At 36.3% G+C, this 23,540-nt stretch overlaps 2 protein-coding genes across 2 annotated transcripts; one reads left to right on the top strand and one right to left on the bottom strand.

Annotated features, from left to right (window-relative positions):
• Nucleotides 1-1,555: 1,555 nt before the first annotated feature.
• On the top strand, nt 1,556-4,067 carry LOC122055100 (proline-rich receptor-like protein kinase PERK4). The gene is made up of 7 exons (XM_042616492.1): nt 1,556-2,470; nt 2,555-2,636; nt 2,730-2,800; nt 2,869-2,945; nt 3,044-3,188; nt 3,261-3,422; nt 3,488-4,067. Exons 1-7 carry the CDS (start codon nt 1,556-1,558, stop codon nt 3,767-3,769), a joined length of 1,734 nt encoding a protein of 577 aa, XP_042472426.1. The 3' UTR covers nt 3,770-4,067.
• A 1,077-nt stretch (nt 4,068-5,144) lies between these two features.
• LOC121968503 (PHD finger protein rhinoceros-like) lies at nt 5,145-6,108 on the bottom strand. Its single transcript, XM_042518844.1, has 2 exons — nt 5,891-6,108; nt 5,145-5,793 (listed from the first exon to the last, which is right to left on the bottom strand). Exons 1-2 carry the CDS (start codon nt 6,023-6,025, stop codon nt 5,323-5,325), a joined length of 606 nt encoding a protein of 201 aa, XP_042374778.1. The 5' UTR covers nt 6,026-6,108; the 3' UTR covers nt 5,145-5,322.
• Nucleotides 6,109-23,540: the final 17,432 nt, after the last annotated feature.

Genomic DNA, 23,540 nt, shown 5'->3' with positions numbered 1-23,540 from the left:
GGATGTTGATGAAGCTAATATGAACTTGAGGGTAAGTTCTTTTCAACCCAGGAAGACTAATGCAGACTCAATCCATGATAAAACTCAATATGACTCTTCAAACTTTAAAAGACATAACTTTTGACTCGATACTTAGAATTAGGCTCTGTCGGTGGTTACACGTGCATAATTTGAAAACCTACGTTTGTTATGGATGAAATCGTAACTACAAAATTTTAGCCCCAATCCCACCATTTAAACCCTTTTCAAAGTCTTTTTGTTATTTTTTAAAAATTTTATTTTTAGGATAATTTTGGTATTTCTAGTATTTATAGGAGAGGATTTGTTTTGATCTACATCCTGTTTTGAGTTAATATCGTTCAATTATCTACTTTTTTATATATAAAAGATCTATTTCCTTTCTTTATAACATTGAAATTAAGATCTATTAATTGTAGTTTTTTTCTTTATTTAAGCCTTAAGTTGTAGTATATATAAGAGTCTTGTTTAGATGTTGAAGAATTATCATTTATTCATAATAAAATTTCTTATTATGGTAACATTCAGAGAACAACTTATTTTTCTTCGTTTTAGGAGGTTCTTTTTATGTTTTCTCTTTACTCTTCTTTTCTTGATAGCATGTAGGATAATTGTTATCCTATCTAATGTCAACCAACCCATTAATACATTCTAATCCATTAACCTAACAAGTCCATCCCGCTCAGGTTTTTTTTTTTTTGGTACCTTTGGTTTGTTGGCTTCTTCAATTCATAGCTCCCTTCTTCAATTCACACCTCCCACCAATGCAAAATTTAAAATATAAAGATTTATTTTATTGATGTAAAAATATTTGTTCAAATTTTAATATGACTTATTTTTTAGAAAATCAATCAATCATATGCTATTATATTATATTATGTTATATTATATATATATATATATATGTTGACTTGGCCTAAACAAACTAATAATTTAATAAAATTTAACTCAAAATTCAATCAAACTTATTGAATGGTGGTGCAAGAAGCAGTCACCACCCACCCAAATTAGGTAACCTCTTAACAAATTTAGTTCTCTTTTTTCTCAATTTTTTTCTCTTCGTTTTCTTGCCATCTTGTTTGTCTTCCTTCTCGCCTTTAATTCATCTCACCTCCCAATATATTAGATCCTACATAGCTTTCTAAAGATAAGAGAGTGGTGCATGTTGCACCATCTCTTTTCCTCTCCCTGTTTCTTTAGTTTCAAAAGAAATTCAATTGTGCAAGATAAAAACATTTTGTTGTAAGTTTCTTTCTTCCTTTCTTCTTCATTTCTACTAAAATTTTCTTACATTTTGAATACAATGAGCTATACTGGATGCATTTGAATCAAGCATGAATTTTTTTTCAGGGATTCTTGGCATACAAATCCAAATGAGAAGTTATAGAAAGGGTGGTGAAACTAATAGATCCGGAGTCCCATCTTTGGAAAAATGTCTTCAGCTCCCCAACTAGTGAATAATTCAACTTCTTCGAGGAGTTTTTTATCCTCGTCTCCTTCACCATCATCCTCACCTCCTCCACCAAGCTCCTCATTAATGGTGCCACCTGCAAATGGTACTAGTTCTCCTCTGTTAAAAGCGATCTCTCTTCAATTTTCCCATCACCAATTAAGGTCCTCGTCGTCATTGTTTCATTTTACATCAGGGTTGGAGTACTCAAAGAATTCAATAACATCTTTAAAGTTATCGACAAACTCTAATCAAGTCGATCAACCTAAGGCGAATTTGCCGATCGTCATAGTCATAGGAGTGGTGGCAGTGGTTGGGCTAGTTGCTGTGTTCTTGATCTTTGTGTGCGCTTGTTGCTGTGCCAAGAAGAAGAAGAGGCCTCACGATACAATGAAATACTATTCCGATCCTTCATTCAAAGGTGATGTTATCAAATTCTCATCGCCAATTCTTATCTTAATTTTATTTGTCCTCAAACAAATTCATGTGCGATCTGTAGACAGTGGCTTTTACAGTGCGCCACCTCCAAAGTGGCACCATGGAGACCATGCAGTTAAAGTCGGGCCAGTACTGCAGGGGCTGCCCTGTAGCATGACGAAGCACGATGATATGAGTGTAGGATTTACAGAAACCCACTGCCCGAAACCCTTGCCGCCTCCCTCCCCCATCGTCGCCCTTGCGGCTTTCAACAGTAGCACGTTCACGTACGAGGAGCTCGTAGCGGCCACAAGTGGCTTCTCCCCTTCCAATCTGCTTGGGCAAGGAGGGTTTGGGTACGTCTATAAAGGAGTGCTGCCCAACGGGAAGGAGATTGCGGTGAAGCAGCTCAAGTCAGGGAGCGGACAAGGGGAGAGGGAGTTCCATGCCGAGGTCGACATCATTGGTCGTGTTCACCATCGCCACCTCGTGTCTCTAATTGGCTATTGCATCTCTGGTGCACAAAGGATGTTGGTCTATGAATTTGTTCCTAACAAGACCCTTGAATACCACCTCCATGGTAAAGTGCTTGCCCAATTTTGAAGAGCGAATCAAATGTGATTCTTTTCCTAGCTACTTTGACGATCTACTTTATCGATCGTAGCGAAGGGACTCCCAGTGATGGATTGGTCGAGGAGACTGAAAATTGCGTTAGGATCAGCTAGAGGCCTTGCCTACTTGCATGAAGACTGTGAGTAAATAAAATCGTGCGTGTTATTGTTCATTTTTGTAAGCTAAGCTCTGAATAAATTATCATCATCATCAACATCATCATCAAATGAAGGTCATCCTAAAATAATTCACCGGGATATCAAGTCTGCAAACATTCTTCTGGACCTCAAATTTGAAGCAATGGTATGGAAGTTGTATATTTTTGTTGAAATTCGTTCTGTGATCACTATACTATTAAAACATTTGTTCAGGTGGCAGATTTTGGTTTGGCTAAGCTTTCATTAGACAATCACACTCATGTTTCGACCAGAGTGATGGGAACCTTTGGGTGAGAAATTGGATATATGTTTGCAGAATATTTAGTAGATATCTTCTTTGTTTTTGAGAAATAATGATTCTTGTTTTCTTTCTTTCGTCGATGGCTAGGTATTTAGCTCCTGAATATGCATCGAGCGGAAAGCTAACAGAGAAATCTGATGTCTTCTCATATGGAGTAATGCTACTTGAGATAATAACAGGAAGAAGACCTGCCGACACTCATTCATTCATGGAAGATAGCTTTGTAGATTGGGTAAGGTTGCCATGGTTCTTAATATTATTGTGGCATATCGATTAATAATATCGTTTAACTTGATTCAAATAGGCGAGGCCAACTTTGTCGCGAGCTTTGGCTGATGGAGATTATTATGAACTAGCCGATCCACGCTTAAATGGAAAATATGATCTCGTGGAAATGGCACGCATGGTGGGATGTGCTGCTGCTAGCATTCGTCATTCAGCCAAGAAACGACCCAAAATGAGTCAGGTGCGATCGCTAGGTGATTTTAGTATGCATTTCCAAATTTTACTTATGTCGGAAATAATTCACAGATTGTTAGAGCACTAGAAGGTGCTGTACCACTTGAAGACTTGAATGAGGGAGTGAGGCCGGGAGAAAGTATGCTCTTTAGCTCAGGCTCAGACTATGAAACTAGCTCATACAACTCGAGCATGAATCGCATTAGGAAAGTTGTACTAACTCCTGAGTACACTGATGAATTCAATGAGCCAATTTCAAAGTATGAACCCACTCTTCCTTCTCCATCAAACAGCGATGGCTTCTTTGACGATGAGTTGGATCATATTGGAAACCAAAGGCATGGACCTCATTAACCATTATGAAGATGCATTTTTGGAATATAATTGAGTTCAGGTTCTCTCTTGAGGATAATGTTTCCTCATATCCAATCTTTGAGCAAGGCAAGTACATGTCATCGCTCGATCTCCAAGTTGATCCCTTGCAGTAATCTTTACCCGCAAAACACAAAAACAAAGGGATTGGTGACTAAAGATGTATTCTTCAATTGTTTTGTCTAGCGCTACACTAAGAGTAACTATTTGCCTCGTGCTGGATTATTCAAATGTGGGCACTAATAATGTAGGATGCATTGTTTTTTTGCTTGCATTGTTATGAATCAGAGGAACTAGTATGCTATTTTTGAACATAATCTCGTCTCCATGTATTGTAATACTATCTCATGTGAATATAGAATTTTGCAATGTAATACACAATCTCTGAGTAAAACATAATATCCTGTGTGAATGTCATGTCACAATGTAGAACTCTATGATCTTCTCATGTCTTTACTCACTACGCTAACTATATTCTAGATAGCCTCATAAACTAGCGATTGTAAACTTGCAACGAAGTGGCACAAATGTTTGCTCAAGCAAATGCATGGCTACCAACACTATGCGACAATATTTCGGTGTAGCACACCCAAACTTGAGTGAATGTCAGTAACATGACCAAGGCCTAGGAGCCCACATTTGAGAGACAAATGTGCAAAGCTCACTTGGTCGTAGTTTATTAAAGCATTACAAATCATTCTGTTAGCAGGATAGCAAGCCTGATCAGTGTGGGAAAAAGAAAGAAAGAAAGAAAAATAGAAAAATAGAAAATGTGCATGAAAGAATATCCATCAATGATGTTGTGTCTATGATCTGGATGACACCCAGACCCATCAGTGTCAGCTCATTTAAAAGACCCTCCTTTTCAGAAGAAAACCTACTGCTCAATTTTAATGCATGAAAAAGAGCTGCCAACTAACCAGCAAATACAACCCAATCCAATTAACAAGAACAGTTCAGAAAGAAAACACTAGACATTTTTCTTTCTTTCAGCTTTCAATTTCAATTACTTTTCAGTTAGAATTGCCAAAACATTTATGCATTGCTTAACTGATGTTTCCAACCTATCAGAATCAATGCATCGATCTGCATTAAAAAAAACTGGAGTTTCCATGAATCAGATCCATGTGTTAAATATTTAAGTTCTGATCTACTTGAAGACGACATCAGTCCTGCACATATATATTTTTATTATGGACCATGTTTGTTAGATTTGATATTTGGTTGTGCTTTATTTACTCTATTAGTCCCTGATTGGGCTAATTTGCAAAATATCGGTAAAAATAAGGACAATTTTCCTCAGAATAAGAATAAACTATGAAAAAATATGGAACCAATCAAATAAATGCATTAAAGAAAAATTTGGGAGGGGGGTGAATTGATTAGCAAAACAAACGTCTACAAATCAACAAAAAATACAAAGTAAAATGGAAATAATTTTTTTTAAAAAAATAAAGTTTTGTGCTTTTTTAAACGACAGAGAGAAAAATTTACATGCAAAAGCCCTTCATCGCATGGATTTGTAATAAAAGAAACTAGAGGGTGCTAAGCGAAAAATTGAGGTCGATTCGTGGTCTCTTCGTCGGTGGTGGTGGTGGCGGCGGCGGCGGAGACAGCACCGACGCCGCAGCGAGACGCGCGTCGCAACGGGGACACCTCGGGTTCCTCTTCGGTATCAGAACGTAGGAGAGGCAACTGGGGCACCCAACCACCACGAGGCTCCCTCTGGCGGCGACGGAGGCGGAGTCTCCGTCTCCTCCGTCCGCCGCTAGCCCCTCGTCTCCTCGGTCCGCGCGGCGCCTGATCGAGGCCGTGGTGACCGATGAGGATGACGACGAGGGAGAAGGAGAAGCCGAAGTCGAAGCAGAACCCCCTCCGCCGCCGACCCTCTGCCGCTCCGTCTCACGCTTCAGCGCCCGCTTCACCTTCTCGATGGTGCACACGCTCTGACTCCCGGGGAGCGCCGCCTGCCTCAGGGCATCGTCATCGAGGGCCCGGTTGAGGTCCTGCGACGCGATCGCCCCATCGATCAACGACTACTTAAAATGGGGAAAAAAAGAAGAAGAAGAACAACAACAACAAAATCGATTGATGCGCACGCACCAGGGGAGGGAGATCGTCGTTGTCAGAAGAGATCTTGAGCGGTGGACCGAGGGCTTTGGATGAGCGATTGGATCTGAGGAGATCGAGGGTGATGAGATCCCTCTTCTGCACGATCGAGCTAACCACAATCTCCATTTCATTCAATCGAAGAAGAAGGAATGGATGAGAAAGGAGAGCTGGAGATAAATGGTGGTTTAGTGCGCATTTAAATGAAATGAAATGATATGAGATTCGGTAACGCTTCCAATTTAATAGTGTTTTTTCATAAAATTTAAGGCAAACTTTAGAATTTATCAAGTGGACCCTTTAATTTTATTTGCAAATTGCCCTTCCATTTCAAATTTATGACCGATATTAATCGACATTGACTTTAATAAAAATTTAATCCAATAGTAGTCATTAAACACTTTTAATTATAAATATTAATGATTTGTTTAGATTTTAATTTTAAAAAATTGAAAAGAAATTTTTTATAAATACAATAGTACTAAGTTAAAATGAAATTAATACCTTTAAAACTTATAAATAGTTATGGCTAAAAATATTTAATGACTCTATATAATTAAATATCTTAATAAATATCCATCATAAATTTAGAACTTCTAAGACTGTTAAATATTTATATTAGTTTAATAATTTAATTTAAAAATTAATTTATTGAAGACAGAATAAAATATAATATTTAATATGATGATTTCAAAGTGAATTTCTGTGGCAGAAAAATAACAAAAAGTTATTCTTTTTATTCATATCATCAAAACAATATTTCACTCAGAAGGTTTTATCCAAAATACTCGTGTCTTGGAGTGGCTTTCCCCGTAGTAGCTCTAACTTTAGGTTTTTTTAGTTTCTTTTTTTAAAATTTTTAATATGCTAATTAGAAGTGAAAAAAGAAAAACAAAACAAAATAATAATAGGAAAAAAAAAAGAAAGAAAAGACAAATAGAAAATCATAAGAAAAAAACATAATTTTCTTGTTTTTTAATAGTTAATTTGAAATAAAAAAATAAAAAGAAAAAGCTAAAAAAGGAAAGGAAATGAAATAGAAAACTTTAATAAAAAATTTTAAAAATAAAAATAAAAAACTTCTTAATTTGGCAAAAGGTCATATGCTAACCTTGGATGGTATATAAGATTGATCCTATAGTTATTTATAGAGATATAAATTAAAAAAATTGAGTATATCATCACATAAAAAGGTACTTCTCCTGACTTTACTAAAAATCGACCTTTGCTTAATTTGACACTTCTATCATATAAAATTCCTCTCATCTAAAAAGGTCACTTGGTTACCATGATTTACTCCCTTCGTCATATTGTGAGGGCGACAGTGAGAAAGCACTTGGGATGAGCGAGCCATCTTTGACACATGTTTTACCCTTAAGGATGGGTGTGGTGGTAAGAGGCAGAGTGTATTTCTCAAATAATCAGGGTTCAATTCCTATGCAGAGCATGTCTACAATGATTGAACTACTGATGAAACTGGGGAGTCATGTTAGGAGCCACCATGCTTCCTGGATTTACTTGGTCGACAGAATATGGGATTAGACTGTCTATAATAGGATTAATCGGGTTATAAGATCTGGATACCTGGTATAAAAAATTGTTTTGCTCCCAGACATAGCACAGCGTAAGAGACACGATAGTTAACCCACACAATGTTTGATTTTTTGTCGGACATATAGTACACCCGCAGTGCTAAAACTATTGGTGATGTTGGACTATCACGTTATGATCCACTCACACTTTCAAATTTACCTGATGGATAAATTAAGAAAAGACCACTCACCTTTGAGATTAGTCGGGCCAAAAGCCTAAATACCTCCCGTAATAAAAAAAATGTATGGTTTTAATGTTTTTTTTCTACTTTTAGTTTATACATAATAAAGCTTATTTTCTAAAAAAAAATAATTATTTCATAAATATTTTGTGACTAACAAGATTGCCCTCCAAAGATCAAAATGATATGGAATTGTTTAGTTTTCCTAATTATAATTATGTCCTAACACATCATTTTCATATATCATATTGAGAAAAATAATTTTTTAAATACAAATTAAAATTTTTTTAATCAATTATTACAGTATAACAATTAATTCAGACATATTCAAATTCAAATAGTATTGCTCTCAATATAGTATATAGAGATTTTATTTGAGAGCATGAATATAATCAGGAGAACTAAATAAATACATAAAATAATTGAGAGTACAAATTTTTAAAATATAAATTAAAATTTATTTTTATTATTTAACTAAATACTATCTAAAAATTAATTAGGATAGATACTAATGAATACGGAGGAATAAAAAAATAAAATAGATACATAATTTAATAATTTTAAAATAATTAGGTGTTCTCTTTATTATCAATTGAGACAAGTCAATAGTTGCTTTCTACTTTAATTGTGTTTGAAGCATAACTGAATTTTAGTGATTGGGTCTTTTTAAGGGAATAAATGAGATAAGTCCCATCAACTCGCTGGCTCATTTAATGCCTGCAGCGGTTTACAGGGGCAAAATCTTAAATGCACCCCTAATTTTGCATATTTACAAAATAAATCTTTTTTTTTAAATAAATCAAAACATGCTTTACTAATTACGTGAGCATGACTTATTTGATGCAATTTGATTTAACTTGTTGTAAATTTAATACAATCACAATGCTATTTAAATGATTTTTAATTAGATATGATTAGAAGAGTAAGACCACTAAGGTTGATTATTTATACTAGTGGAATATAATAATGAATCAATTTACGTTAACTTTGTTATTTGTCTAATTTTTAACAGTTCACTTGATCATTGTGAATAACTAGCAAGTTGGTCCATTTATCTAATTAGATGAATTTAGTAATCAAACAAACTAGATGTGTTAAGAGAATCAACTAAAGTAAACATATTTGATATGGATGGTAAGAGTTCACATGGCGGGCTCTTGACTTTATCAACAAAGAGTCTGGGTAGTATCATTCAAGACTTATGTGACTTTTAATTTTGGTCAACGTAGATATTATGTGGCAGTATCCGACCTTTCGAGTCGATCCGATCTTCCAAGTCAATCCGACTTGTTGATCCATCGAGTTGTCGACCAACATACCTCCCGAGCTCCTGACATGCGGCAATTACTAAAATTAAAAGATATTATGGTTACAACAATACTCCTTAATGATCTTTTAATGACCACTTTATGACCTCTTAATGCTCCTTAAATGAGAGAAGTCTATAGGGATTTCTCTCTATAAAGGTAAAGGGGACGAGAAGGTAAAAGGGGTATTCTCTAATGACATTTCTCCTTCTTTCCGTTATTATCAAATTTCTATGTTATCTTAGACATTAGAATAGTCTTATCGGATAACTCCTGGTGAACTCTTTGATATTTGTTATTCTCCGTAAGAAATCACGGTGCATAGGAAGAAATCTAGCTAGGAGAAGGCTTCAACGTTATTTTTCTTTATGTCAGGATGAATTTCTATCACCATGTCATCGTGATGATATTTTCAAACCGGAACATTTTGACGAGTCTGTGAAAACTTGAGTGAAAAACATTGGGCGACCACTCTAAACATTTTCCAAAATTATTCAACCAAAGAATCCTATGGGTGGATTTGTGTTTCTTTCGTCATGCCAGATTTTTAGAAAATCTAAATCATTAGTTCCATGAAACTAACAACTATGGTGGCAAAAAATAAATACGCTCGCCCCTAGTGCTCCCCGTCAATTCGTCCAAGGACTAACACGGATGAGGTAAATCACAGACGGACCTTTGGAATAGTGACTAGCATATAAGGGAGGTATTTATCTCGGCTTTACCAAGATTCGAACCCCAGATCTCATGGTGACAACATCTCATGTGCTAGCCATTAGACCTATCCGAGGAGACATGAAACTAACAACTATGCTTCTAGGTCGTAAGGAGTTTTGAATTTTTAAGTTGTTCTTATTTGTTGGTGATTAAAATGTTTTACAAAATAAGTTCAACACTAAAAGAGCGTCTCCTCCAAAGGCTATTAGGAGACTAGTTGCTGCTCTCAATCACAATCTTTCTCCATCTCTCGGTTGCCAACAAAGAAAAGAAGGAGAAGAACATGGCTCGGAAGCCTTTAGATGGATGGGTTTAGGCCACGTGGGAAGGATGATTTCCATTCCTCCAAGCAACTCCTCGGCACTTCCGTTGTTTGCCTATTGGGCCGCATCACCAGAAGGAAATTGAGAAGTTTTACTTAGGATTGTAAATGCATTGTGAATAAGTATGATGTTCGATTTGATAAGAATTTATTTATGTTCGTTCAATATACATAAAATTAATTAAATAAATAAACTTGAACAACTTGTTAATCTAAATAAATAAGTTTGAATATATATGTGTTCAGTTCATTAATATTCGTGAATAATATTAGTGAATAATGTTCGACTCAACTCGACTTAATTATTTTATTAAATAAATTTAAATATTTTTAAATTCGATTCAACTCGACTTATTTATCATCGTCCTAATTTTGCTGAGTCTACTTTGACTTCCGACTGTAATCAATGGACTGTTAGAAGCCATTCTAACCTTCCCATTCATCGCCAATGCCGACTCCTCTGTTTTTCCCCTTTGGCCCATCCCTCATCAATGTCATCATCACCATTGCCAATCACATGCCTAGAAGTTGCCCACGTCAGTACAAATAGTTGCCACCAACAACTTATTGGGCCGCCTCTTCCCAAGCCATGCTCCCGTCCATCAATCTCCATCGATGACGCTTGTTGCGCATCTTTCGACAAATGACATTGTTTGTCTTTCACCTCTTCCCTTCACTGAGAGTGGGTTGCTGGAACTATTTCCAAACAAATAATTACAAGATCTGTAATAATTTATAATTCGATAATTTATAAAAGGCACATATAAAAATATAAATTTATCAAAAGATATATATTAATTTGATATTTATCAAAAAAAAAATATTTTTTTAAATACATTTTCTATTTTATTCTTCTGATAATTTGACATTTTCTCTATTTTTTTTCTCTATTATATTTCTCTCTCTTCTCTTTTTTATATTGACATGCAAAACATATAAATAATATTAGTCAATTTTTAATAACATTTTAATACATTTGAAAAAGTAAAAATAAACAATGAATAGCATATTTGAACTCCTTGCAATTTTAGAAATCCACTGGAATAAAAATGAGTGTAATCGGAACTATCTAGGTCGATCAGTGGGTTTCGATCAAAACCCACTGATGGACCTAGAGAGCTACGATTGTACTCATTTAAGTTTCTATGGATTTCTGAAATTGCAAGGAGTTCAAATATGATGTCCATTATTTATTTTGACTTTTCATATATATTAACATGTAAAATGAAAGAATCGTCAAAAATACCCACGTTGGACCTAATATGGACTCATATCAGGCCCAACGTGGGTTTTTTTTGCCGATTCTTTGATTTTATATATTAACACCTATGAAAAGCCGAAATAAATAATGGACATCATATTTGAACTCCTTGCAACATCAGAAATCCATAGGAACTGAAATATATGCAATCGGAGCTCTCTAGGTCCAACAGTGGATTTTGGTTGAAATCCACTAATGGACCTAGGGAGCTCCGATTGCACCCATTTCAGTTTCTATAGATTTTTGATATTGAAAGGAGTTCAAATATGGTGTCCATTATTCATTTCGGTTTTTCATAGATGTTAATATATAAAATTAAAGAATCATAAAAAAAACCCACGTTGGGCCTAATATGGAATCATATCAGGCCCAACTTCCATCAACGCTGGAGAAGTTTTATAGGTCCATCCAGAATTGGTTGATCATCATAGGTATCTATTTTGTTAATGGTTCTATTGACTGCTACAATGACCTAATTTTTAGGACTAGTGCAAATTATAGACAATTTAGCAAAAAACAATATACTATAGTAAGAAGATCTAGTTTCTTAATATGATATTTTCTAAATCTTGTGTATCACTTGAATGTTATCTTCTCATAGGCACTGGTGCTATGGAGTTTAAAATCAAGTATTCTTGGTCATTCTCTCACTTGTGATCTACCTCTATGTCCCTGTGTGCATGCCAATGACTTTCATTTTAGGTTTAGGGAGAAACAAGCTTTTGAAAGCTGTCTGTTTTCATGTTCTGATGATAACTTTCATATTTACATGGCTGACTTCACTGTTCTCCCATACATATAACTTCTCCAGCGTTGATGAAGGTTGGGCTGTTGAAATGTATACTAAAAGTCTAGCTTTTGTATAAACATTTACTTAGAAATAAGAAACATATTGGTCAAATATCTACATTTATAAGTTAAGTGTAGTTGTTCGATTAATTTATATTGTAGATAACATGGTGTGTGGTGTCACACACAGAAGATCATGTTTTCAATTCCTTATAAATTATAAACAGTAGCTCACGACTTATATGGAAAGGAACAAACCATTGGAATAGTTGTAGTGTAATTAGGTATTAGTTTATCTTGACTGATAAAAAAATCCGATAAGTTGGGAAATGATATTATTTATAGTGTGTGTTGTTGATTATAGAAGGAAACTGTGTCCTAGTAATCTAGGTTGATAATGTCCCCAAGAGGAGCTCATAAGGATTGTCATATTAAACCTTGCAGGTGGACTTAGTCCGATATGACAATAAGGTTGAGCGGTACTACTCTTAGTCTAAGATATTAATTAAAGAGAGTTGTCAGTAACTCATTTAATTAGTGGACATTAGACATCTTAAACACAGGGAGACTAACACACTCATAATAAGAAGGAGCCCAAAATGTAATTTGGGATTGGTGCGGTAGTTCAATAATAATTCTTTAGTGGTATGAATTATTATTGATGAAATTAAGTTGGGTGTTCGGGACGAACATGGGAAGCTTAATTTCATCGGGAGATCAAAACCAAATCCTCCTCTCGGTTCTTATCGTAGCCTCTTATTTATAAAGTATTATACCCACCTATACCCACCTTTCTACCCACCCTTAGGTGGCCGACCAAGTTAGCTTGGAGCCTAAGCTAGGGCCGGCCAAGACTAAAAGGTTGAGCCAAGTAGGTGGTCGGCCAATGCTTGGAGCCCAAGCATGGTGTGGCTGGCCCTAAGCAAGTTAAAAGGATTTTTGTTTAAAATTTTTTCTTATGTGGATTCCATGGTTTTAAAAGAGAGTTTAAAATTTAAATCTTTCCTTGTATAGTTTTCAGCAAAAGATTAAGAAAAAATTTGATATCTTTCTTTATTTGTACATTGAAAGGAATATTTTAATTTTGATAAAACGTTCCTTTTTTGTAACCATATTCATGATTTAAAAAGAAAGTTTAAAATTAAATATTTCCTTTTATAAGTTTCTACAACAGATTAAGAAAAGATTTGATATCTTTCCTTATTTGTAGATTGTAAGGAAATTTTAATTTTAAAGATAATTTTCCTTTTTGGAAATCATCCACATGTTTTAATAGAGAAATTTTAATTTATAAAATTCCTTTTATAACCAATCATGAAGGGAAAAATTATTAGAGAAATTTTTATTTTAAAATTTTCGGAAACAAATTAGGAAGTTTTAATTTTGTGTTAAAACTTTCCTTGCTTGGAGCTATGAGGTGGCTGACCACTTGATTCATGAAAAGGAAATTATTTTTAATCAATTAAATTTTCCTTTTCATGGAAAAGAAATTAAGGAAGGTTTTGTTTAAATTTTTCTTATTTGCCAAGACCAAGGATTATAAAAGAGAGGGTAGGGGTGCCTTCATGGGTGATAACTCTATTCTATTCTCCTCCTTTCTTCCTTGGTGGTGTGGCCGACCCTTCTAGTTCTCCCTTCTCCTTTTTCTTTCTTCTCCTTGGCTGAAACTCTTCATCCTTTGGAGCTTGGAAGGTGGCCGGATATTTCTTGGAGAAGAAGGAGAGAAAAGAGGCTTTGTTTCTTGCATCCCTTGGAGCTTGGTGGTGGTGGCCGAACCTTTACATCCTTGGAGGAGTTTTGGTGGCCGAAACTTGGTGAAGAAGAAAGAAGGGTTTGGGTGGTTCTCATTTCGGTAGATCGTTGCCCACACAACGTCCGAAATAAGAAGAGGAATACGGTAGAAGATCAAGAGATTGTTGCATACAAAGAAAGGTATAACTAGTAATTATTTTCCGCATCATGCTAGTTTTTCTTTGTATAAATTCCAAACACAAGAGGCTTATGATTCTAGATTTTCGGATTAGATATTTGAAGTTATGTTTCTTTTATTTTATTTTTTTGATCTTGTGATTCGATTGTTCTATTTGGTTAAACCTAATGTTATTTTAGGAAATTAAATATTAAATTTCGTTAAGAGGCTTTGTCGAGGCAGTGGTGGATACTCCCATATCCAAGAAGGTCATGTACCTCGCCATGTTTGACCTGGGAGCTAATTTTCTAAATTGATATTTAATTGAATTTATAACATGGGTGAATTTGGATCAATAATATTAAGTTCCGTTTGCGATCCAAGTCTAAACCATTAAGAATAGATAAGTTAAATTTGGAATCAATAATGTTAAGTTCCGTTTGTGATTCCGACTTTAATTTCTAAAGAACACAATAGGTTGTTAGGAAAAGTTTGACACTTGTAAAAAAATTTTGTACAGTGGAATCGGTACGATCTTCCTAGGACCAACCAACATGGGCCTGATATGATTCCATATCAGGCCCAACGTGGGCTTTTTTGCTAATTCTTTGATTTTATATATTAACACCTATGAAAAGTAGAAATAAATAATGGATACCATATTTGAACTCCTTGCAACATCAGAAATCCATAGAAACTGAAATGGGTGCAATCGGAGCTCTCTAGGTCCATCAGTGGATTTTGACCGAAACCCACTGATCGACCTAGAGAGCTCTGATTATACTCATTTTACTTCCAGTGGATTTCTAAAATTACAAGGAGTTCAAATATGTTATTTATTATTTATTTTTTCTTTTTCAAATGTATTAAAATGTTATTAAAAAATTGACTAATGTTATTCATATATTCTGCATGCCGATACAAAAAAGTGAAGAAAGAGAAGAGAGAGAAATATAGTGGAGAAAAAAAAATGGTAGAAAAAGTCAAATTGTCAGGAAGGTAAAATAGGGTATGCACTTAAAAAAGTGTGTTCTTTGGTAAATACCAAAGTAACGTACGCCTTTTGGTAAATTTAGATCTCTACATGCGTCCTTTGGTAAATTATCGTTTGTAGTTTACAGTCTCTCTATACAAGGATGAGCAACTATACAAGGATGTGAGGAAGATGTTTGACACAATGTCTAAATCAAACTGGCATAAGCTGCTCCATCGGATTAGTCGCTTCACATGTCTATCGGTTCAAGAAGTTGTTTGCTTTAGGTTGTTCACTAGAAATTGTCTCTTGGTGAACAACTTGAACCTCCGTTGGTAGTCTCATAGGAGCTTTTTTTCCATGGCAAGATAAGTCTCCTACCTCATATGGTTACATTTTCCTTATGTGATCTTAGCTTTTTCAATGCTCTTATATTACATGGTAGTTTAATTCATATAGCCGCAAATACATTATTTCTGCCTATACTCGATTTAGTGTGCACATATTACTCTTTTCAGGGTTCAAACTCTCTTAATTCGGACATAGTTAGGGTTGAGATCAAAGGCGATAATATCAACCTCCTATTCGTACAAGGATCAAGTGCATATTATATCTCCATCGACAAATATCTGTCTCTGAGCCAAACTCCCTCGTCAAGATCAAAGGTAACGATATCAATCTCCCCTTAGTACAAGGGTCAAATGCATATCATATCTCTATTGGTAAATACCCTTTTCTAGGCCCAAACTAGCTCTCCCGACTCGAACATTGTCACGGGTCGAGATCAAATGTGACAATATCAATCTCCATTCGTATAAAGGTCGAGTGCATATCATATCTCCATTGGCAAATGTTCATTTCTGGACAAGAACTATCTGACTCGGACATAGTCGGAATCGAGATTAAAGGTGACAATATCAATCTCCCCTTCATATAAGGGTCGATCGCATATCATATCTCCATCAACAAATATCTATTTCCGGAACCAAACTCTTCCAACTCGGGCATAGTCATGGTCGAGATCAAAGACGATATTATTGTAAGTACTCTAGGAAAATTTTGACATGATCAATCAAGTTAAGTTAGACCCTATATATTTGATGCCTTGTGTCTGAGTGTGCAGGGACTTAGGAACATAAGAAGTCGAGTAGAAGATACAACGAGCGAGAATGATGACTCAAGAATATAATCGATTGGCTCGGTGGATCTGAGGGATGAGAAGCTACGAAAAAGTAAACTGATGGAGCGAGGAGGACACGCATGGCCTATCCGAGAGACGAGAAACTGGGAGGAAGTATGCTTAAGGAGAAGGTCAGAGTTGAGTTTGGATAAGCTCAACTTTGGATGACCAGAGCAACACCCAAGTGAGTGGAGTCTGAAAAATGGTCAACTCAGAAGTTGACTTGAAGACCTGAGGCGCCTTAGTTGATTGGTGGCACCTCGGATGCACAACAATTAAGTTGTCGCAAATGGGGCTTGAGGCACCTCTGATGGACTGGAGGCACCTCAAATGAACAGTAACTGAGAAGCCTCCAGATGAACGGAGGTGCTTCCAACGTCGCAGAACCATTGAGGAGCCATTATGATATGAATGAGATTCTATCTCATTGGAGACGCCCTGGATGTCATTAGAAATGCCTTAAATGCCATGTCAACGACAATAACTTTTGCCCGAAGGGCTATAAATAACATCTTAAATCTAGGAGTTCAACAACACACTTTGTACTCATTTCTATATTTTATTTTTGAGCTTCTGACTGTTGTAAGGGTCTTCTCCACCTCCAATATTATTGAAAAAGGAGTTTGTTAGTGCTTCTATTTGTCTTGGGTTAACAACTTAGGTTGTAATCAAATAGCCCTTTGTCTCTTACTTTATACTTTTATTATTTATTTTCAATTAATTAAGTGTGCCCTTGCTAAGTAAGAAATGGAGTAAATTGACTAAAATCCATGAGGTCCCCTCCACTACACCAAACCAAGAAGAATCCAAAGAGGGTGACTCATTAAATCAAGACCAAGGGGAAGAAGAATATGAAGTTGAGAGGTGCTCAACACGGGAAGAAGAAGAAAAAGGTCCATACTCTAGAGAGCATGAAGACAAAGTCAAAGGAGTATACTCCTTATTTCATGTGCAAGAGGATGAAGATGAAGAGGCCTCCACCTTTAGGATTGAGAGGGAGCTGTTGGTTGCTATTCAGAATATCGTACGGGTTCCCCTGTATAAAAATTTTGTACGAGTCCCAAACCTTTCCTAACAACCTATTGTGTTCTTTAGAAATTAAACTTGGAATCGCAAACAGAACTTAACATTATTGATTCCAAGTTCAACTTATCTATTCTTAGAAGTTTAGACTTGGATCGCAAACGATGCTTAACATTATTAATCTAAATCCACCCATGTTACAAAGTTGATTAAATATTTATTTCAAAGATTGACTTCTAGGTTAAACATGGTGAGGCACTAGGCCTTCTTGGTTATGGGATCATCCACCACTTCCTAGACAAAGTCTTTCAAAGAAATTCAATATTTAATCTCCTTATAGTAACTCTAGGTTTAACCACTAAGAACAATCGAATCACAAGATCGAAAAATAAAAAAACACAAAATCGAAATATAAAATCGATTGCCTAAAACCAATAGCCTCTTGTGTTTGGTATTTCAAAATTCATACAAAGAAAAACTTGTATGATGTGGAATAAAACAACTAGTTATACCTTTCTTTGTAAACAAAAACCTCTTGATCTTCTATTGTATTCCTATCCTTCTCTTGGATGTCGTGTGAGCGACGATCTACCAAGAAGAAATCCACCAAAACCTTCTACTCTTTCAAGTTTCGACCACCACCACAATGCTCAAGGGATGCTAGAAAACAAAGCCTCCTTTCTCTAATTCTTCACCTCCAAGCAACTGCCCACCAAGAGCTCCACAAGGGTTAATGCCGCCGGCCACAAAGAAGAAGAAAAGGAGAAGAAGAGAGGGCCAGCCACCAAGGATGGAAGAGAGGAACAATAGAAGAGGGTTGTCTCATGAAGACATCCTTTACCTTTCTTTTATAATCCTCGGTGAATCCAAAAAAGGAAATTTTATAAAATAAAACTTCCTTTTATTCCTCTATATGGTCAGCCACAACATGTTTAAACAATCAAGGAAAGATTTTAAACAAAATTTAAAATCTCTCGTATAAAATATCTCTTTTGTGGTTAGCTATAAAAGGAATGTTTTTTAAATTAAAATCTCTCTCTTTTAAATCCTTTTATAGATATCTATAAAAGATAAGATTTTAAAAATAAAACTCCTTTTATATCATGGTTACAAAAAAATAAAATTATCTTAAAAATTAAAATCTTTCTTTTAACAATATATATATCTACAAATAAGAAAAGATATCTAATCTCTCTTTTAATCCTTTGTAGAAAATCTATAAAAGGAAAGATTTTAAAATTTAAAACTCTCTTTTAAAACCATGTGGATAAAAACATAAAAGGAAAGATTTTATCAAAATTTATTTTTAATAAAATTCCCCTTTCCTTTCCTTACTTGGCCAACCCCTTGCTTGGGCACCAAGTAAGGCTTTGCCGGCCTTAGCTCTAGTTCCAAGCTTGGCTTGGTTGGCCCCTTTCTTGGGCTCCAAGCAAGGATAGGGGTCGGCCCCTAGCATGGGCTAAGAGGCTAGGCTTTGGGTGGATATAAGGCTTTATATAAGAGACTACAATAGGGACCGAGCGGAGGAATTGATTTTGGTCTCCTGATGATCTTGAATTTCCCGTGTTCGCCCTGAACACTCAACTCAAGTTCATCAATAATAACTCATACCACTAAAGAGCTACTATTGAACTACTGCACCAATCTCAAATTACATTATGGGCTCTTTCTTATCATGAGTGTGTTAATCTCCCTGTATTTAAGATATCGAATGTCCATTAATTAAATGAGTTACTAACACTCACTCAATTAATATCTAACTCCAAAAATAGTATCACTCAAATTTATTGTCATGTTGGACTAATTAGTCCACCTGCAGGGTTTACATGACAATCCTTATGAGCTCATCTTGGGAACATCATCAACCTAGATCACTAGGACACAGTTTCCTTCTATAACCAACAGCACACCATATAAATAATATTATTTCCCAACCTATCGAGCCTTTTGATTTAACGAGCTAAATCTCACCCATTGATAAGTCAAAGAAATAAATACTAAGTATATGTGCTTGTTATTATATCGGGATTAAGAGTACACACTACCATAATAACTGAGGTTCTGTTCTTTTATGCAGTCAGTATAAAAAGAACAGCCTCAAATGGTCTTACTCAATACACTCTAAGTGTACTAGTATAATTTTATAGTCAAGATAAACTAATACCAAATTACACTACGCTCATCCTAATGGTTTGTCCATTTCCATTTTGGTTGTGAGCTACTATTTATAATTTATAAGAAACTAATAACATGATCTTCTGTGTCACACCAAACACCATGTTATCTACAATATAAATTAAATGGACAACTATATTTAATATAAATGTAGACACTTGACCAATGTGATTCTTATTTCATAAAATAAATGTTTACAAAAAGCTAGGCTTTTAGTATACACTCTAACAGGAGCATCATTCCTTCACATCAGAGTAAGAAGAAGCTTCTGTTGGAACCCCAAGGATATTTTTGGTGTGATCAACCAAATTAGGTTAGGTCCTGTTATATTCTGATCCCTATGTCTAAATGTGCAGGAGCTTAGAAGCACAAGAAGTTGAGCGAAAGACGTGGCCAGCGAGAACGACGACATGGGACAGAGCAGACGGGCTCGGTGCGTCTGAGGGACGAGGTGCCGCCGAAGAGTACATCAGTGGACGAGAAGAATGTACGCGACGTTCGAGGGACAAGAAGCCGGGGAGGAAGGTTGCTTGAGGAGAAGATCAGAAATTGGGTTCGGGTGAGCCCTATTCTGGTGGTCGAAATCACCTAAGAGATCGCAACAACAAAGGAGCGAAATGGAGCTGCAAGTGTTGCTGGAGGCACCTTCAAAGGCTATTGAAGGCGCCTCCGCCCCTTCTGTGGAAGGCGCCTTCCATGAACAGTGTGAAGGTGTCTTCCAAGGCTATGGAAGGCGCCTTCGACCAGGCTGAAATGAGTCGTTGGCCGTGGATAAAGTTTTATCCACGAGCGCCTCACTGGAGGTGCCTTCCAGCCCTATGGAAGGAGCCTTCAACCCACAGATAAGATTTTTCATGGGCTATAAAAAGACCCCTGGACCTAGGAAAGATGTAATAACTTGTGTATTCATTTCCTATCAATAGTCTAATCTATTAACGAGTGTAAGAGGCTTCTCCGCCTTCAGTGAAGGAGACTTTTTAAGAGCTTTCATTTGGCTTGGATTAACAACCATGTAGGTTGTAACCGAGTAAATTCTGGTGTCTCTTTATTTAGTTTCTTATTGTTTAATTTTATTTTCTATTGCTGCTAACCTGAGTTGAAAGATCGAGAAGGTGTTTAGTTTTTCTGTTTCAGGCAACTCAACCCTCTCAGCCGGCCTACCCGGTCCAACAAGTGGTATCAGAGCGAGGTTTGCTTCAGGAGGACTAACTGCCAAACGAAGCACACGAGATGGTCAGACCAAGTATCTACCCACCAAAGTTCGAGAGGAAGTTCGTGAGCTGGAAAAAGAGAATGAAAGTATTTTTCAAAACAGACTTTGATTTATTATTAATAATGGAATTTGGTTTTGAAGCACCCAAGGGCAAGGAAAAGTTTCAATGGACGAAGAAGGAGCAAGCCGACTTTGTGGCAAATGACAAAGCAAAGTTTCATCTATTGAGTGTTTTACCGTCACAAGAAGTCAATCAGATCGGAGCCTATGAGTCCGCAAAAGAACTCTGGGAGAAATTCTTGGAACTACACGAAGGAACCTCGGAGGCAAAACTTGCTAGACGGGACCTACTTCGCAACCAGCTCTCCAACCTTCGATTTGAAGAAGACGAGACCATTGCACACCTTCACTCGAGGATTAAGGAGTTCATCACCGGATTTTCAAATCTCAAAGAAAAGGTAAGCAACCGAGATTCGCTAAGGTACGCTCTTAATGCATTCCCTAGAAATATGAAATGAGCATCATTAGTAGATGTCTACTATCTCTAAGGATTTAGAATCTGTTACCTTAGAAGAATTATTTTCAACTTTTGAATTCCATGAATTAAGATGTGCAGATACAAAGAAGGAGCCGAAGCATGACATTGCCCTTAAGGCAAAGATGGATGAACAAGATTCAAAAGCCTCTCTCTCGACGACGAAACAATAATGAGGGTAAGACATTTTAAAAAATTACTTAAATCTAAAAAATCTAACAATCGGCAGGATAGAAAGAGAAGAACAATCAGATTCTACCATTGCAATGAAGAATGACACATTAAAGACAACTGTCCTAAGTTAAAGATCAATGAGAAGGATAAAGACAAGAACAAGAAGTCCGTCCAAAAGAACAAATACAAGACCCTAAAGGCGATATGGAACGAAACATCGTCCAAATCAGAGGTCAAAGCCTTTTCCAGACTTGCGTTGACAGCAAGTCATCAAGAAGTCAAACACAAAGAAAGGTCGTCCAAAATGAGCATCGAGAGTATCGATGAAGGGGGAGCGTCAACAGAAGAAAGCAGCAGTTCAAGGGGAGTTACGGACAATGAGATCGACAAGGTAAGTTAGGTGTAAGCTCTTCCACCTGATAAGTTGTTTAAATGTGTTAAATTATTAACTAAAGATTGTTACAAACTTGAAAAAGAAAATAAAGAGTTGAAATTAATTCTAGCCAAATCTTATCCATTAGAAGAATTTGACAAAATAAAATTGGAAAATGATATTTTACAAAAATAAATAAAGAACTTGAAAAATTATGCATGCTCATATAATACAAGTAGCAGAAAATTTAATGGTCTAAATTGATATTTTTATTACCACAAAGGACAAGTTAGAAAAATTTCTCAGAAATATATACCAAAGAAATTTCTAATTAATCCAGTTGGAAGGAACCTATATTGGGTTCCAAATATTTGTCTAAATTAAAAGTTTAATTAGACTTAGGGCTTTCAGAGAGTACATTAAATATTTGATTTCATTATGAGGCTTTCTCTAGAAGTGGTTGATGATCCAATAACCAAGAAGGCCCAGTGCCTCGCCACAGCCTGTAAGTCAATTAACTAAATAAAATGTTTAATTGACTAACTGATAAAGTATTGAATAACGATTAGATAATGCTTTACATACTTATCAACATTTCTCAAAAAAAAAATTCTTTCCTTAGAATTTTTTTTTTGGAAATTCCTTTTGCAAAACTTAAAGTTTCTAAATTATTTACCTTGCAAAGTGATATCAAACTTATTTTCCAAATTTTTTTTTACAATTTTCAAAACACTTGATAAGTTTTTTAAAAATTATTAGAAAATCAGTGTTTTTTTTTAAAACTCTCTTATTTAAATTACCCTTAGATTTTTTTACCTCATTTTTTATGTGATCGAAGGGGGAGAAGGGGAGATTAAGTCTAGGGAGAGGTAGTGGTTAAATTTAAATTTAAAAATCTTTTTACATTTTATTGCATATTCTTTATTTGGTATTGTAATTTTATTATCTCTAGTTGATGGTTGATTTACCTTAACTTGGGTTGCTCACATAAAAAAGGGGGAGATTATTGAAACCCCAAGGTTATTTTTGGTGTGATCAACCAAGTTAGTGTTGGGGTTCAATCAAAGTCTCATATTAGAAATATTTGGTAAAGATCATGGGGTTAAAAGGATGCATGATATCTCCATTGGCATGAGGTATTTTGGGGAGAACTCAAGAGTAAAGTCATGAGGGCTTAGGCCCAAAGTGGACAATATCATGTCATTGTGGAGATATGTGGGCATCCTTTGGGCACAACAAATGATATCAGAGTCATGGTCCAAATTAGATGTCATGTGGGGCGGCCTTGAACGAAGTTGAGGGTGGGCCCGGAGTAGGTCAGGGTGACCGGATGTTTGCAAGAAGCCCGGAGTAGGTCAATGTTACCAGATGCATGCAGGGAGGCCTGGAGCAGGTCAGGGTGATCAGATACTTGTGCGGAAGCAAGTAGGTTAGGGCGACCAGATGCTTGCAGGGAGACCCAAAGCAGGTCAGGGTGACCGGATACTCGCGAGGGAGGCCCGGAGCAGGTCAAGGTGACCAGATGCTCGCGGGGAGGCGAGTAGGCCAGGGTGACCGGATGCTCACAGTGAGGCCTAAAGCAGATCAAGGTGACCAGATGCTCACGGGGAGGCAAGTAGGTCAGGGTGATCGGATGCTCGTAGTGAGGCCTGAAGCAGGTTAAGGTGATCGAATGCTCGCAGGGAGGCCCGGAGTAGGTCAAGGTGACCGGGTGCGGATGCTTGCGGGGAGACCCAAAGTAAGTCAGAGTGACCAGATGCTCGCGGGGAGGCCCGGATCATGAGAGTAATTGTGGTCCTTCGTTTGAGGGGAGGATTGTTGGAGTTCAATCAAAGTCCCACATTGGAAATATTTGGTAAAGATCATGGGGTTAAAAGGATGCATGATATCTCCATTGGCATGAGACCTTTTGGGGAGAG

This window comes from Zingiber officinale, chromosome 3B, assembly GCF_018446385.1.
Source record: "Zingiber officinale cultivar Zhangliang chromosome 3B, Zo_v1.1, whole genome shotgun sequence".
Classification (NCBI taxonomy): Eukaryota; Viridiplantae; Streptophyta; class Magnoliopsida; order Zingiberales; family Zingiberaceae; genus Zingiber; species Zingiber officinale.
The sequence above is the reverse complement of the archived record's forward strand: the minus strand, read 5'-3'. Positions and strand labels throughout refer to the sequence as shown.

Excerpts from the sequence above, each read along its gene's own strand:
- LOC121968503 (XM_042518844.1), bottom strand. The coding sequence starts at position 6,025 with ATGGAGATTGTGGTTAGCTCGATCGTGCAGAAGAGGGATCTCATCACC. Across the intron at positions 5,794-5,890 it reads ACGACGATCTCCCTCCCCTG|GACCTCAACCGGGCCCTCGA; the intron begins GTGCGTGCGCAT and ends ATCGCGTCGCAG.
- LOC122055100 (XM_042616492.1), top strand. The coding sequence starts at position 1,556 with ATGGTGCCACCTGCAAATGGTACTAGTTCTCCTCTGTTAAAAGCGATC. Across the intron at positions 2,801-2,868 it reads ACCTCAAATTTGAAGCAATG|GTGGCAGATTTTGGTTTGGC; the intron begins GTATGGAAGTTG and ends ACATTTGTTCAG. Across the intron at positions 3,423-3,487 it reads AACGACCCAAAATGAGTCAG|ATTGTTAGAGCACTAGAAGG; the intron begins GTGCGATCGCTA and ends AATAATTCACAG.